The sequence below is a fragment of the Centruroides vittatus genome, unplaced genomic scaffold, assembly GCF_030686945.1.
Source record: "Centruroides vittatus isolate TY-2023 unplaced genomic scaffold, ASM3068694v2 contig_817, whole genome shotgun sequence".
Taxonomy (NCBI): Eukaryota; Metazoa; Arthropoda; class Arachnida; order Scorpiones; family Buthidae; genus Centruroides; species Centruroides vittatus.
The window spans coordinates 1,022,523-1,041,699 of NW_027122532.1; the positions used below are offsets into that span (position 1 = coordinate 1,022,523).

Consider the following 19,177-nt stretch of genomic DNA (forward strand, 5'->3'; position numbering starts at 1 on the left):
ACAGTATGTGAAAACTTTATAAATTTGTAAGACTTTATGTTTTGAGGTTGGTAGAGATTTTACTATTACGGATCCAGTTCAATGTTGAAGAATTCTTAATGAGTTTATGTAAATTAATGTGTATAAAAAATGACATATTAAGCCAACAAGGTATACCTTTAACAGTACCGGTCAGTTGTGAGTGATATCTTAATACTGTAGTAGCTAAAGTTTTCCTTTTGTTGGGTCTGTCCTCTCTGAATGGTTAAGATTATTTGCATTTGTTCATCAGCTTTACAATTATTTACAAAATATAATATCATTACTATTGGGATAAAAAGTCAAACATTAGCATTGGACTGGCAAGTAGGTAATTCAAATAATTAAAAAAATATCTTGAAGAATCTTTCACTAAAGTTCTTTAGTCTTCTTATTTATTTGAAGCTATGGTGGTTTCTTTAGACTCTTTGCATTAAATTTACCCCATCCTATAGACACTGATAGGAAATTTATCCTTTTTCTTTTCTTTCACACAGTTGAATAAGGGAATAGTCTGACAAAAGAAGGAAACTAATGTATCCAGATCAAGCTGCCCATAAAAACTTTATAAATTCTGACCCTGACTCACTTTTATTTTAAAATATTCTATTTATCAACATACTGATAGATTTTTAAATGTTTCATTGCCATCACGACTATACTATCATTAATCATTCTTATTTTCAAACTTGATTAAAAAAATATAGCCTATATGCTAAAATTTTTAAAGAATATTAAAAAGTTTTTAATACATTCAATTAAAACAAGAAGATATCTGATGATTTTGATTTTAAATTAATTTCAGTGGAAGATGTATCATTTGTTGTTACAGATGAGAATTTAAGTAGAATAATCAAAAAAGACAAATGATTTCTACTAAATTTTTCTTTGTTTATTCAATTTAAATTTACTTTTGGAATGAAAAATTTGTATTTGGAAAACTTCAATGCTTTCATGCTATGTGCTAACTATAGTTAGTAAGAGATCAAACCCACTAACTCCTCAATCCTCACAATGAGCATGTGGCCCAAAAATGCTAATGTGTTGAACTGACCATACCTCACACTATTAAAACATTAATGTGATTTGAACAGTGTATTATATAGAATGTTAATTCTATATTATAATGTGTTTCTATATTATAATTCTATATTATTGTATTATATATTGAGTTAATTTTATATTGTATAGAATTAACACAATATATAATACAACAAAATTACTACTGTTTATTTCAAGCGGAATTGAAGAGGAATGAAGAAATAGAAATTTAAAAGTAGGGTGGGTGTGACTTTTTAGTTGATTTTAAATTAACTGATTAAATTGTAAAGTAAATAAATAAATAACATTGCACTTATCCACAGCATAACATTTTAATTCACCTATTACTGAAACTAATTTAAACAATGACAGAACACCATAACTTTAGTAATTATCAATTTGTACTTAATTTAATCCATATTATTTAAATACTGTTGTCAATAAACTATATTATTATTAAATTAATAATAATTATTAGTACTAGCTACCTATTAATTATAGAGAATTGATTTTAAAATTAAATTTGTTAATATCATTGACATCTTTAATAGAACAAGCTTATAATTTTGTGTTTAGTGTAAGGTAACCAGATTTTAACATTGATGAAGCGGCACAAAATTGATGGGGGAGTGGTTGTCTCGTTGAAAAAAAATTGTTCTAGAGCAACAAAATTTTATCATCAAAAAATGCAAAAACTGTATTGTATTATACCTTTTTTTTAAATTTCAACATATATATGTTATGGACAAAGTGATTAATCAATCGGGCATTATTCACAATGCCCAGTCATTATGAATAATGACCAAAAAGGGTGGGCAGTGTGATAAATATTGATTAATTTATCAAATTGACCGGTCATTATGAATACTGCTATAACCTAGTTCTGGCAAAGTGATAATAATGAGTTGAGGAATGATCATCCGACATACGCTAGCTAATCAGCACTCAGTTGCGTGTGCGTATCGTGTTTAGTACCGAATTTAAAATTTTATTAAAAAAACCTCCACTCATTTCATTTAGAAATATTTATTTTTTTGTGAATTATTTCAAAGTATTTTAAAAAGAACATGTAATCTTTTAAAACTAAGTACTATTAACTATATTAATTAAATGGCAAAATTTTACCTACGTGCACCATCTTGGCGGTGGTCGCGACTGTTTGTGCTCTCGACGGATTTCTCCAAGAGGGGAGCTGCCGGCAGGCCGCCAATTGTTTAACGTTACTAGATATTGATACATACTAGTTATTGATACGTGTGTTCAAGAACTACCGTGGATCAATAACTAGTGACGTTAAACAATCGGCTGCCTGCCGGCGGCTCCCCTCCGGGAGGAATCTGTCGAGAGCACAAACAGTCGCGACTGCTGCCAAATTCGGTACTAAACGCAATATGCACGCGCAACTGAGTGCCGATTAGCTAGCGTATGTCGGATGATCATTCCTCAACTCATTATTATCACTTTGCCCGACTAGGTGATAGCAGTATTCATAATGACCGGTCAATTTGATAAATTATTGAAATTTATTACAATGCCCGATTTTGTTGGTCATTATTCATAATGCCCATATTAATCACTTTGTCCATAACATATATATTTATTATATTTGTAAATTTTACATACTATTATAAATTTTTAAAAACTATTCTTTTGCATATTTCTCAGTTGAGTTAATTTTTTTAGTAGATTGCTGTTATTTAAAATGTCATGAAATTTTTTGCAAGAGCTTTTTAAATTATATTTCGCATACAGTATGGATTTCTCAACATTTAACTGTGATTTATCAGATGTCCACACTTTATTTATGGTAGAAAAACTGCATTCAGTTGCGGCATTAGTTCCTGGTAAGGACTTCGTGTATTGCACAATTTTTAATGCATTATTGTATGGAACATAGTTTGTTTCGAAATGATGAAATATTTCTAACCATTTGTTCTGTGTTGAGATTTTTGCTGATGTCCAAGATTTAACTTTTTCCTTATCAATATAATTGTTTTTTAATAATGATTACTCATTAAAAAGATCATTTTTGGAAATATTACTATCTGGAAAATGTTGACTAATGTGATCGAATGATTTTTGCACATCATCCTAATTAAGTTCTTGTTTTAATATAACCCAATGAAAATGTTCAATATTATTGTAATGTACCATCCACTCTTCTAAATAATCTAAGCAGTTACTATAGAACTTTTCGACGTGTTTCATGAAATCTGCGCAATTTATTGAATCTTGTTCTTCTAACTGACTTATACTATTACGGAGGGTTAATGGAAAAAATTATTTTTTAACCACTTTTGACACTGAAATTTTAAATTTTTAATTTTGTTTGCTACTTTGATTACCAAAATTTTGTCACCTTCAATAAATTTTACAGCATTTTGAAAAAGAGCTGCTTGATTGTGTACAAACTCTAGTCAAATTTTTGAAGATTCTCTTTCAATAAACTCTTCAAAATTCTAGGACATTTACCCTGTGATAGAAAGTAGGATTTCAAAGGATCATGTATTTTCAAAATTCGTTCAACAAAAGAGCTGGCAAAACAGCTAACAGCACGTTTTACTATATCCAAGTATTTTCTAATATTCAACTTTTGCAGTTTCACAAAATTCTTTAAGGCAAACAATGTGCACAGTGTATATATAGAAATATGAATACATTTTAATAACAATATTTTCCACATCCATGGGCAACAAGTCGGCAGTTGTTTGAATAGCATTATGTGTTATGTGCACTGCACAACAAATGCCAATAATGTTTTGATTAAGGTTTTCGTTTAATTTATAAAAAATATTATTCATACCTCTTCTCACTTTTCTGCTAATGCACACCTTGGTACTGGTACGTGTGATACAAAATGATCTTTACAAACCTTAAACATAAGACAAAAGTTTATGACACATAATTGACAAAACTTAATCTTTCCAAAACTCTGGACTTTTTTAAAATGCTGCAAAATGTGGGACAAATTGTTAAAAATCAGGACTGTCCCACCAAAAGTGGGATGTCTGGTCACCTCAGTTTAGTGTGCTTTGAAAGGGTTAAAAGAAACAAGTTTTGCCAAATGTAGCTGAAGGAATCTTTGAGAGTTATCAACACTACTTTAATACAACAGGACTGCTGAAGACTAAAATTGAATTATTGTGATGAAATTTTTAATCATCGCTTAATTTAAAAAATCACATGACTTCCAGTCCAGACTAGAAGTTTATATATGGTTAATTGGGGCCTCCAGCCCCTATGCTTTTCATATCTGGTCTTAATTTTCATCTATCTAACTCCTTTCTTAAGATTAACAAAGGACAGACAGATGGATGACAGTAGAAATGTCAAGATCTGATTGATTAGATCATTAGAATAGAGTAAGGTTACTAACTGTTCTCCATTAAACTGTGTTGTCCTCCCATCTTCCTTTTGAGTACAATTTTAGTTGTTTGTTTTTTATTTAATTTTACTTCATTATCTCTGAAATATTCCCAGCAGATAATGTTCCAATATCTCATTTTTTATTTTAAAATAATAGTTTTGTCTTTATCACTCACCATAATAACAAAGAGAAAAGCACTGCTATTAGAGTGAAACAATCAAATAAAATTCAGGGATTCAATTAGTATAGTTTTGTGCAAATAGTTGATAATAATTCAAACATTGAGTTTAAATTCTTATTTATTATCTATTTAATGTTTTATGATGTTATAGTTAATCAACAAATGTTTATAACAAATTACGGTTAATGTTACCTACGGTAGCGAACATGGCAGCTCGTCTCTGAAACAGTGGGGACGCACATTCTAAACTAACCTAACCTATTCTAATAAATTACCATAATTATTGCCAATCAAATTATTAGAATAGGGGTGATTTATTAGAATAAGTTAGATTAGATTAGAACGTACCCACTGTTTCAGAGATGAGCCACCATGTTCGCTACCATGGGAAACATTAACCCAAATTACTTTGTCATCTGTTGTACAGTGTCCATGCAATGCCTTTTTTTTTTTGTACAAGAAAGTTGGCAACTCTAGAATAGAATAAAACAATAATTTTAATTCAGTGATTAATTTAATTAAATAACCTATGTAAATTTTTGATTTAAATGTATATTTATTTTTATTTGAATTTATACACATGATATTGTGTTTTTGTAACCACTTATTCTATTTTTGTTCTATACTTTAGATCTAAAGATGGCCTATAAATGCAGATAAAAATGTTTATATTATTATTAATAGTTAGATTAAAGATAGTTGTTTAAACTAACACTAAAGGAAGAGTAGGAAGAGAGAGAAACCAACAAAGGACAGAATAATTTGAAAACTTAAGAGACTGGATGGAATTTAGGATGGATGCTACTCTAAATAAAAAAGGATGAATCAACTTCTTTGCCATGTATATTTATTGTAAAACATTTAAATTTAGCTGATAAATTTTTGGAATTTATTCAAATTTAATTTAATAACAAACACTGACACAAATTTGAAATTTAACTAATAGTTATCCAAATTATCATTTAAGTAATTAAATGTTTTGGTAGTATATTAATTAATTACAATATTTCCCATTAAAAGCTTAATACAAGAATTTATCAATAATATGATACTTTTTTATATGCAGAACTTCTATATGAATGCATAGTAATCACTAATGAAAATAAGTGTCATACATACATTCATGATAAACGCTTTTAACTTACATGCAAAATAATCAAATTGCAATATATTTTTCATTATATCATTCAATTTAATTAATAAATTAACAAATTTAATAATTAAGATTGGAATGATCATTGAATGCAAACAATTTATTTATATTTGTTTAATATAATGAATATATACAGTAGTAGCCATCTGCTTACCTTCTAGCATTTATTAAATTTAGTAGAATACTGTACATGTTAAATTGATGTAGAAAAATCTGGTAGTTTTTGATTGATATAATTTTTTCTGAAGACAAAGAAACTTAAATTTTTAATGAACTTCTTATTGATATGCTTTTTCCATAGCATAGAATATACTATATATATACAGTATATAAATGTATATATCAGTGTGTTTATATATATTATACTGGTATACACATTTATACATTCAGTGTATTCTTGTGAATTACTGCAAGACTTTTATGTAACTACATTTAATTATTTTTATTATTATCTGAGGTTTCAGGAATTGATTTTACTGCTATCTCAATGCTTCCCATCTTAGTAATTAATCTGAATAATTAAACTGATTATAAACAAAAATGATATTTCACATAATAATAAAATTTTACATAAACTTTTTGGCAGCCAGATGGCTGAGCGATTAAGATATCAGCCTTCTGCTCTGGGAACCTGGGAACAAATCCAAATGAGTTGGAAAACAACAGGTTAATTTTTGGGAATAATCCATTCCAGCTACATCAGGTCTTATTGCTCATATCTGGCTGTCTTATTGAAGGCCTGTGATAAGCTTGATTGAAAGGTCTCTGTGCCCATAATGCAGAAAGAGTCACTAATTTTAAAATATTATTAATAAACTTCTTACGAATTCAATATTTATCATAAAGTAATATTAAAAGTTTGTTCATTATAAATTTATAAATTATCAGCTGGGGTGGGTCTACATAGGGACTAATAGGGCTTAAGTCCTGGGCCCCAAGTGTCAAGGACCCATAAAAATTGAATTATCATCATAAATTTTTAATACTTTTTCATTAACAATGAGCACTTATTGTATAGTAAAAAATAGTTAATAGGTTAGGTTAGGTTTGGTAAAAATGGAGCCCCATTGGACTTCAATAAGCCCTAGGCCCCGAAAAACTTAATCCCCCGATTGTCAGTAATGTATTACATAAGAAAAGTGCAAAGCTATTAAAATATGTTTTAATTGGGCTCATCAGTTGCAAGTGATAACTTGGAAGTGTTGTAAGTTATTAGTGTTGACTTAAAGATTTTTTTTCCAGGTTCTTTTTCATCCTTAATAGATTAATTATTAAAACTAATTGTATTTTTGTGAACTTTATACTCAATTGTAATTTGTCATTACTAATTATATATTAGGAAAATAGTTCCATATAAGACTGTTTTAGTTTGATGAACTTACCTTGTATTCTGTAAAAATAAACTTCTGTTTAAAAAAATATATATATATATATACCTTTTTAAATATATTTTTAACTGATCTCCCAAATTTCCAAATAAACTTTTGTATACAGGGTGGGCCTGGTAATAAATGCATATATATGTATTCTACACCCTAAAAATTAAAGTTGTCTCAATAAACATAGACCATAAAATCCATAGAAAAAGAGTTATAGCCTATTTGGGCTGCAATTTGAAAAACTTGTAGACCTATAAATTTCCAGTCATCCATCTGCCTGTATGTCTGTCCTTCCTTAATCTTGAGAACAGAGTTAGATAGATGAAAATCATGGAAAGCTTAGGGACAGGAGGCACTAACTAACTATAAATGAACTTCTGAAGCAAACTAGAAGTCACATTATTTTAATTCAAAAATTTCCCCCTGAAAAGAGTCAGAAAGATGACTAGCATAACTCTATCACTAACAGATAAAGTATGATATACAGGAGCAAGACACTATTAATTTGAGGTGGAGAGCATATATTTTAAATTAAATAAATTAACTTCTTTCTTATGAGTTTTAAGATCTACATTTATTGGGACATTTAGTTTTTAGATATAGAATACACCTATGCTTTTATTAAAAACAGTTATGATTCAACCCATATGCAATTTTAGTATATGCAGAAATACTGAAATTTATATTAACAATTGTTATTGATACATGATACAATATTGTGTGCAAAATCTCTAGTATCATGCCAGCTACAAATTACCTAAATGTTCTCTTCCATTCTTTGAAAAAAGTAATTATTTTCACATTCTTATAAATTTCTTCTTCCATGTTGACAGCTGAATGTCATTATAATAAACTATCTAGGACTACTTTACATCTTCAATTGTTATGAGACCAAAAGTGAGAAATTTTCTTTTGCAAAGCCCCATACAAATTGCTACCTCATGTTTCAAGTAGGCCTCATGTGATCAAGTATGCACATCATACATAATCTGCTGTCTACTGAATTTATTATCAGCATCATCATTAACTTGATGCAATCTTATACACATACTGGCCATAAAGTCTGTATTTTCCAAAACACTAAAGCCTCGTAAAGCCGACTCCACACATTCATATTTACCGTTTGCAAAGCAAACATTTGGCCGATACCAAGTAGCATAGATGTATTTACTCATAACTAATATTTGGCATTCATCGTTTCCTACTCCTTATTGATGTATTGTGCCAAATAAAAGGGAACAAATAGGCAATTATACAGCAAATATCAAATGCATGGAACTTAAGACACATCATCACATCATATTATTTTTATATGATATAATAATGTATCCTACAAGCCTGCAACTATATGGATATATGATAAATCCTTCAAACACTATAAATTTTAATTATAATGAAGAATCAATAGCTCCTTCTATTTCATTTAATTTAATGAATATATTTGGGCCTACTGTAAATGCCTAATCAAAATATAAATTTTATTATTTATGCTTATAATCACTTGAATATTCATCAGAAACATATTTAATGTCACTTGATTTATAAGAAGTAACTCTTTTTTTTAATTAAATCATTTATTTTGACAAATATCCAAGTCAAAATCTTAATGTATCATGTCAATGAATGTTTGATTTGCATAATTAAATATTTTATTATTATTTAACTTAAATTATATTATTAATTCATTCAGTTGTGTAGTTAGTTATAATCTAATAGTATTGAAGCCAGGTAGATGGCAGCACTAGCAAATTAGGTAACGTTTATTCGTCGTCAAGCCATTTTGTATTTGTTATCAAACAGAAAAATCAATAAATTATAATATTAAATTACAAGTTTGTAATTAATACAGTACATATTAAAGAAATTTTAGTTAATAAAATATTTTTCTACGTTCAAACCACCATTCTTTCAGATCTGCAATTAGCTTTACTATAACGATTTTTATATTAATTTTCTGATAAATGACTGGATTTTTCCTGTATATTTTACATTGTGGGCTTAAAAAAATATTCGATTTGTAAAATTAAAGTGTTTAATACATTGTAGCTGTCGAAGATTCGAAGCGACAGACACGTGGTTGCATTGCGTCACACAATTTCTATAAAATTGGCCAATAAAATCACCGGATTATCTTACTTAAATTTAAACACTTGAAAATACTAATTGTATTTCATATATATTATAAATAAGTAATTTTGCAAATGGAGAATTGATTTTTCTATAAATATATAATAAATTCTTAAATTTTTACATAAATTATATAATATTAAATCGATACGTTTTGCGTAATGGGAAAGTATTTAAAATTATATTTTAAACCTTGGGCAGTGATGATGTCAATGAGTAAGTCATGACTTGTCCACGAAGTAGTTAAACACGACTATGTTACACTATAGTTAAACGACCTTGAACAAACGCTTAATTTACCGATTATGTTTACGGTATTTAGTGTGGTGAAGGTCTGAAAATAATAACAACATAATAAAACTTTAAAGCGATTTTTTACACTGAAATATCAAATGAAACAAACACGTATAATTTTTTTTAATATAAAATTGAACGTAGACTATATAAATAATAATCGACGGCCATATTGGTTTAGCACGCGTCACGTCGCGACTGAGGCGCGAAGCGAAGTGCGCGAATATTAATTAATTAATTCTTTTTTTACTTTCCTGTATTATAATCCCAAAATCATTTACAGACTTTAAGAAAGAGCTTAAACCTGAACATTTAACTTCATGAATTTATTATTTAAAAACAAAGTTTATTTTGTTTAACTTCCTTGAATTGCTTTATGGTTACTTTATGTAATGGAATATTTAATCATGTTTAAACTAAGGGTTGTTTGTTTATTTTAATTTTTAAAAGTAGAAAAATGGGTTCAAACTTTACTTTATAAATATTACATGGATCTGTTATGAAAAATCAAGAAAAATGTTTGTTTTATGAAAAATTTCAAATTCAAATTGTTTTATTATGTTTACATTTATATATAAAAAGGAAAAACTTATATAAATCATTAAGACATATTCAGTTAGAAAATATTAAAAAATAATAATAATATTTTTTAATATTTTCTAATAATACTAAAAATAAATTTTAGGTAATGATGTATGCCAGTAACTGCTGGAAAATATTAAAAAATTTATAAAATTTTGTGCTTAAATGTCTTTTTAAGCTTGTTTATTTATAAAACTTACCTTAAATTGATCTGAAAACTAATTATGAAAAAATATTTTATTTGAAGTTATATTAAGTAGAAAAATAATAATTGTTGTATAACAAGTTAAAATGGCTGAAGTTTTATGTTTTTTATATTGCAATTTTGTTCAATTTTAATTGAAATAGTTTACTCTAAAATTATTATATTTAATAATTCATATATAACAATTTAGTTTGTCCAGTACACATAGAGAGGAGCAACTGGATATTTTTATTGATACCAAGACAGGAGGAGGATCCAAAATTTAAAGCTTTCTTTTTTTTATAAATGTTTTTAAAAAACCTGTTTTTTTTATCAATTTTATTTATATTTTTATGCTCTCTGAGAGAAACTGGTCAGAAATATGAGGCCTTATTCCACATCAGTCATAAAAATATGTAAACAAAATTAATAAAAACTGATCTTTCACTATTTATTAAAATAAATTTGGTCTATATCGGTGGTTCCCACACTTTGGGTGCCCCTGTGAGGAAGCGACAGCACCCTTAGGGTGCCGCAGCTTCCTCACAAGAGCTTCTTCACAAAATGTTATAAAATTTTTATAATGTTAGAATTTAATGTACTTGCTAGAATTTGTATAATATACTTGTTAGAATTTGACATATGGTGTCTTGGGAAAATCTGCATTTAGCAAGGGTGCCGAAGATCAAAAAAGTTTGGGAACCACTTGTCTATATCATACTTGTATCATGTTTTTACATTTGTTGCCTGAGTAAAATAACTCTGCTGACTTTCCTCTATTCAACTTTAATAAATTACTGTGTATATACTATTATTCAATTATTAAAAATGATACTAAGAAACAAATTAAAATAGAGTATTTTAAACAATAATTATAGAAAATCTAACATAAATTATAATTATAATAGAATTTATAAAAGGCTACCGATTTCACTAACCTTTACTGCGTTTTTATAAATAGTAAATTCCATCACTGCACCGCACATTAGGCTTACTGTTGGGTCCACTCCGTTTCGATTACATAAATCTGACAGTTTTTGGTCGTCGAGAATACTTTTATGGACGTTTGTGAACCGACAGTTAGACAGCCCTTCCTCACATGTCAATGATGAATCCACTTCTATAAAAATTTCAATTGTTAAATCATTTCAAAATTCATCTAAAATATTTAAATAATATGTCAGTTTTTATACTTTATAGCTTTTATTTATTAACAATCATTTTCCATTTGAGCACACAAACTTTTAAAAACTTGTTATTTACATAGATAATAAGCAATTTAATCATTTTTATGGACTTATGTTAAATACAGTACTTTAATAGAATAACATGACCTGTATAATTTATATTGGCATACAGGTACATCTTTTTGCTTCAGATAATTTGATGTAGATAAATTTAATAGAATTTTTATGCCTTTGCATCTGGCACTTACTTATCTGTAGCCTATATTTGTATAGCCAATTAAAACACTGTATTTGCATTATATAAACTGTACAGAGTTCTCTATAACTCAGTAGTATGGCACAGATAATCTGAGCTCTTACCTAGGACCTAGCACAATCTAAAATTGTCATAGCTATAGTCTTTATTTGTAGTATGATGCGTCACTAAACTTAATATTAATAAATATACGCAATCAAACTTAATATTAACTTAATGTGCAGTTCAAAATCATTGTTATGCCTACATAACAATTATATCTGGGTTTATAACTTGCAAAACTTTGAAAAGTAAAAATACAGACAGACATACAGGCATGCACATTCAAGAATAATACACATACATGTACCACAGCAATATTTTGAAATCTAAAATAAATATTCAAACTTTAAAAGACACTAGAGAAAAAGTATATTTTTTCAATTATTTAATTGTAGATAATATTTAATTAATTAACGAGAGGATAATTATTGTGCAAGAACAAAATTGCTTAATAACATTCAATTAACTTATCTTTAAATAATATAAAAATATTATTGTGCAGTGCTACACAGAAAAGAAATTTTCTCTGACTATACATAATATAGACAAGAAAGCCGAATAAAGTAAAACTGATTAAATAAAATTTATTTAAAGGATGCAAAATGAAAATATTAGTCTTTCGTGTAAAAAATGTAATTTGGTCTCTGGAGTATATTTAATTAAGTTATATCCACTTAGTTGAAGTGTAAGAAGTAAGCAACCTAAGCTTTTGCCTGGGGCTTTTGTCTAGGACCCATCGTAGATATACATAAATATACACTTGTCAATACTCAATCTTAGTTCAATACTTGGAATTCAATACTAGTCAATATCCTATGTTCTATACAATATCAAAAGTTCTGTGACAAGGCTTTACATTATATAAACTTTTATCAAAGGATCCTTAAGTCCAGGACTATATAAAACTTAATATTTTGAGAGGTGTTTCACCCATATAAATATATATTTGTCAGTAAGGATTATAGAGCTTTTAAAACATTAAAATATTGCATAATTATACTGCTTTGCATTATAAATTATAAACTTGTAACAAAGGGTTTTATAAGTATGCTTCCTAAGACCCTCCCACAACATAAAACAATCACTGTGTATACTATATAATGGTAAACTCATTTTAGAAGAATCATAACTAGAAAATTAAATAGTAACAACTACTTTAAAACATTATGGCTTAAAACAAAAGCAATTTTAAATAATTGGATAATTAAATAATTTATCTACTTTCATAAAATTCAAGTTTATATCAGCAACAACATTATTTTTAAGCAAACATTTTAATTTTCTAAGCATTCAAAATCCATTACAAAAAATAGAAATAGAAAAAAGTAAAAAGAAAATTATTATTTAATATATAAGTTTTTATCGTTACTTTATAAATATAAGAAATAATTTGTTTATATTGCAATTTCAATACTACAAAAACGCTAATTATCCCAATTATCCTACAGATCTGCCTTTGCATCTGTATCAACAAATATCTTTAAACATGTAACAATACATTATAATTTATATTTCTACATAATTATAATTTATTGTTACATTTATATTACTGAAGAATTGATTCAAATGCCATAATAAAACGTTTGTTTTGTTTCATATAAATATTCAAACTTAATCATTTAAATGGAAAAAATATAAATAATAATTTGCTAATGTAATATTTTGTCAGAAGGACAATACAATAAAAGTTTATAGTTTAAAGCTTAATTTCTGATGTAAAATTCTTTCAATGGTTTATTTTTTAGCTAATTTGCATATTTTAAGTGTTTACATAGAAATAATAGCAAGTATTAGCCTAATAGTTCTTATATCCTAATTGGGATATAAACTAAGGAAAGAAACAAGAAATATTGGCACTCTACATGATTTTTGTAATATACTTTTGAATGCTATTACAATGGCCTCAACAACATGATATAAGAATGAAAATAGTGCAACATGCTACATAATATTTTCATTAGTCAAAATATTAAAGAATTGCTGCATTACATTTTGCAAAGTAATATTAATTGAATTATAATTCTATATAAATAAGTTGATTCCTTCTAGCACTGTAGAAAAAGATTCTCTGTAATAAATATGATATTTCATGATAAATAAAGATAATGTTTAAAAATATTAATCAGTCTTAATTGGGCTGCAGTTTGAAAAAATTGTAGATCGTAAATTCCCACTGTAGTCCTTTGTCTGTCTTTCTTTAATCTCCAGAACTGAGTTGGATAGATGAAAGACGAGATCAGATATGGAAACCTTAAGGGCAGGATGCCCCAATTAAGTATATAAGAACTTCCAATGCAAATCGGAAGTAATGTTATTCCAGTTCAAAAACTCCCCCCCCCAAAGGTGTTAGATAGATGACCGGCCGACTCTGTTAAAGGAAAAATATGATGTACAATACTGTACACGGGCAAGCCACTACTAATTTGAGGTGGAGAGCGTATATTTTAAATTAAATAAATTAAAAATATGATTAAAAATTGCAGCCTGGCATTTTGACGATGTCACATAAATAATTCCTCGTTTTTCTTTTTATAATCCACTACCATATTCAAGAAACATTTCGTCATCATTATTATTGACTAATACACTATTTGATGATGATAAAATAAGATCTTTAAAGATACAATCATAAAAGGATCTGTTCGTCTGGATAGAAAAACGTATATTTTTACGTCAAATTGACGTAGTTCTTTAGAATTTCTCATTTAAAAGTGAAGAGACGACGTCAAATTGACGTAAGAATTTAATTACCTATATTTTTGTCCAATCACTGATAAGAAAATCGTATCGCTAACCGATCATTTCACTATATCTTTCTTATTACGCAGAGGACTGCCTGTAATAATAATACGAAACGTCTTTAATTCATTTTGAATTCGTGAAAGCTTATAAAATTAATAAATATCTTGTATTGATAATAAATACACACATTTTGCCATATATATTAACAAATTCGTTCGGATTTATAACATAATTATCGTAGTTTACTACTATACTTTTAACGTGACGAGACATTAAGGAAAATAATTTTAATGGAAAATACGAAAAACCAGTTCTAGTTAATTAATTTGATGATAGAAAATGCTTAAAAGTTGTATCCTTTCAGGAAATAATAAATAAATTCGGAATTAATTTTTGTTGAAAAAATAAAATACATTTTTTTCGCATCTGAATAAATTATTGAGTGATAATCTCAGTTGGTAAATGTAAATTCCGGTTATTCACCTGGGATTATTATATTTTTATGCAACAGCTTTTATTCGTAAAGGTGAATAAACTTATTCAATCAATTGAAAATTGAGCTTCTCTCACATGAACGATCCCATTCATTTGTTCAAAACTACTATCTAAATTACCATTTCCTATTGATAAGATATGCACTTTCGCTTCATTTCGTTCGATTTTTTCGCGTAACACATTCAGAATTTAATAGAAAATTCTACATTAATGACATTATTAATTATAAAAATTGATTTAACAACTCAAATTTTTACAGAAAGCGCGTAAAAGTGTTGAATAAAACTTCTATACGACTGCCGTAACCTCAATAAAAACATAGAAAGGTGTACAAGAAAAAGATTTCAAGTTCTATAATTTAGAATTTCATTAGAATTTTTATTACAGGATGATATTTAAATTGTTTTTCAATCATTTAATTAAATTAACTGAAATTTTATTATAGCAATTAATTTTATAGTAACAGTTTTATCTCGAGTTTTTTGAATAAACGTGATTTATCGATTAAACTAAAAGCATTATATTGTAAATTATTTTTTAACACGTTTCTAGAATTAATAAAGTAGTTTTCTCTCTTTTTTTTTTTTTTCTAGCGCCTGTTTACCTATCTGTCTGGTAAAATAACCATTTGCTAACGCTACAATACCGAATACATGATAAAGATTTTGATGAAATTTGGCATGAAAATTACTGATAAAAAGTAATTAAATAAGTAAAAAAGTAAATCTAATTCTTGATAAACTTTGCTCTATCATATCTCCAAAGCTTTTAAAAAAACATATTAAAATTATCCGATTTTTTTATAGATAAAAAGGATATTTAAACACTTAAAATTTCACTAAATTTTTTCAGTTTTTTTACATTAATTAACCAAACAAAAGTCTAAATCATGGACTTTTCTCGTGAAAAATTTATTTAAAATATATTTTTAAATAAGAATCATCATGCTAATCAGATTCTCATCCCATGATTTTGAGAATCATAAGAATATGAGAATGGCATGAGTTGAAAATCATCTGGTTTTCACGTTATTCGTGTATCCTTTTTGGAGTAGATGGTTTTCAGCAGTGGCGCGTTATTCTATAGAAAAAAAGGGCAATTGCCCGTGGTTCTCACAGAAGAAAATAAGAAAATATTTCCACCAAAATATTCCTGCGAAGAAAAATGCATGAAGTCAACACTATACATGGGGCCTCCTAATTCAAATTCGCCTGGGCCCCATGAAGAAAAAACGCGCCACTGAATTTCAAGCAACTGAAATTATCTGATTACAAAGTATGAATGAAGATTTAGCATCTTAGAAAAATCACTTTCCGTTGACTTCATCATCACTTTATCATCAAATGAAATGTGAATCATTATTTTCATCTAAAAAACATGAAAACCTTTTTATAATAATAAAAGGCAGCATATTTTAATTTCAAAATGGCCTTCTGATTACGCAACCGTTCGAAATGTTCGTGCAGCCAATCAGAACCGTAATGCAACGACGTCATACTTATAAACACTACCTATTTTATAATACATATCACGTGTCTGGAACTTGTTTGGATTAACGAACGTCATCATTTATCGTCAACTGCTAATAAATTATGAAGGTAAATTATCTAAATTAAACCATTACTTAAGTTCAAAGTTAAAATAAAGGCTGTAAAATCCACAAAACATCATGCAATTCTCCCTTTACGAACAATTAAACGTTTTATATCAGTTTTTTCTTAAGCAAGAAGGCTGATAAATTGGACTTTTTAAAATAAAAATGGCGTGTATCACTACATAATTTTCTTTACATTAGAAATTATGAATTTAGCCAATTTCTGGCACAAAAAACTTACTGTTTGGATGCTTAATTACGAAATTAACTACTGTTTACAGGCAATCAGACACAAAAAAAACCCACTAATTTTACTTACAAAATTGGTTATAAAAATCTATATATATTAAATATTGATAAAACAGGCATAAATGTTTAATAAATATTACATTAAACTACGTATTTACGGCAATCTTATGCTGTTTACATGTAACAGAATATGGTTAATAAATTAACATACAAACATGTAAACTTGCAATTGTTCGTGCAATTATTTTATGTACAAGAATACAAAATACAATATAACATTTTATATATTATTAATGCATGTTTCAATTGTTAATTGTATCCATCAGCAGGATATTCATCACTAAGCATGATTAAGATACTGTATTTCAAATTTTTCCAAAATTAGGAAAATGATTATATAATATACATATTAATTAATTTAAGAATAATTGGAATGAATGAATAAATAAAAATACATAAACCCAATTTTTATAAAGTTTATATATCTCAGTTAGAATGAAGCAAATTTGAAATTTTTCTATAAAATTTAATAATATTTGCTTAAGTACAATGTTTTTTATTGCCTAACTTTTTTAAACTGCTGAATAAATAAATAAATTTGACTGAAAAAAGATTAAATAGAACAAGAATATCTTATGTATTGACAATTATACTATAATTTTAAAGTAATTAATTAATTATTATTATTTTTGTAAATATAATTAAGGTATTAATTAAATTTACAAAATATACTTTAGAAATTAAAGCTTTTTACCTCATTTTCTGTTAGAAATACATCTATAAATTTAATTTAATTACTCATATTAATAATTAAATATACTGAATAAATATATTTAATAATTAATTTTCTAACAGAGAAAAATGAATAAATATGAAAAGTATGAAGAAAATTTATTTAATTTCCTGTAGAGAAACTTACTTGTAAACTATATAGGAATTAAATTAATTATTTTATATATAAAAAATATATTTTAACATAGTATAAAGCATGGGTATCCACAGAAAATTTTCCAGGGGGGTAAAGCTTGGAGTTAAATAATTACATCAATAAATTTTTATTTAATTATTTAATTTTTGGGGTGTTTTTTTAACAGTTAAATTATAGAATGCAGTATTGTATCAATACAAAATGACAGACAAAGCATCCCATGGTTGAGGGTGTAAGGCTATGCATTTCAAATCACTTTTACAATTACAGTTTGTGGAATATTTTACTCTCTTCCGGGAGGCGAGTGCTCCGTTTGCCCCATCTGGAAGTGCCCGCGATATAACTTTAGCACTGCTGTTGGTATATACAATATATACTACAGCCCTTTAAAGTAAGCAACTCATAAGGTAAAGCTCAATATTGAATTAAGTTAATTAAATTTACATAAAGAAAATGTTTAATTTAAAAATTCCAATTACAAAAAAGTAAACATTAAAATTTTAAACAAATTTCTAATATAAATAAGCAAAAATTTAAATATTTATTTTACAAATATTCATATATTTAGGGTGCTCAAAGGTCAGTTAACCATTGTAAAGACTAAATTGCTGTATTATTTAAATACTTAATTATATTTTATGATATTTCTACCAATTCTGTAATAGAAAAACATGTCCTGAACTCAATTTGGTATTAATGTTTAAAAGTGTAACTTGGTTAAATGACTTTTGGGCCATCTGTATGCTATAATATAGAATTTTTATGAAGCTAACTGATAAGAAAATGTATTTTTTAAGATTAAATGTCTAAAGAAAAGTTAATTTTTAGGAATTTACAGAATTTTTAAACAATCCAAAAAGTATATAAATTGTTTAATTGATCAAATAAATATTTTCTTAATAATTATAAAATTATAACAGGCCTTTTACTAATTTTATTCCATAGGGAATTAACAAACAGCACTACTAAACAGACAGTTAATGTAACTTTAGACTTAAGAGCATTAAGGAATGGTCAACTTTTAATTGTATTTTATTTATTTTTTTGTAGTTTAAATATATTATAAGCTAAGCCATTTAAAAAAAAATAAATTAAATTTAGTAGACTCGATTTTTTTTATCAGCCATCAAAGGGACATTGTTTTCTCTTATGTCATTGATAAATTACTTTTTAAGAAGTGCCTTGAACGTTGATCTCCACTATTTTTTTAGAACTTGCAATAGTTACATTAATAGATCACTAAAGTTTATCTTAACAAACATGCAGTCTATTTTTTTACTATTGTTATTTATTTTTTTTGTTTGTGTGTGTGGATTGCATCCCTTAACATGTATATCCACCATATCTGATGTTTATAG

At 27.0% G+C, this 19,177-nt stretch overlaps 1 protein-coding gene across 4 annotated transcripts in view; it reads right to left on the reverse strand.

The window, feature by feature from the left end:
* The window catches only part of LOC136982229 (ecdysone-induced protein 74EF-like), a 99,189-nt gene that overhangs the window by 58,886 nt on the left and 21,126 nt on the right, over positions 1-19,177 (reverse strand). For all 4 annotated transcript variants that reach the window (XM_067278680.1, XM_067278681.1, XM_067278682.1 and 1 more), the window contains one exon: positions 11,265-11,446. In XM_067278680.1, coding sequence (XP_067134781.1) covers positions 11,265-11,446 — 182 coding nt within the window. The remainder of the gene's footprint in view (positions 1-11,264; positions 11,447-19,177) is intronic.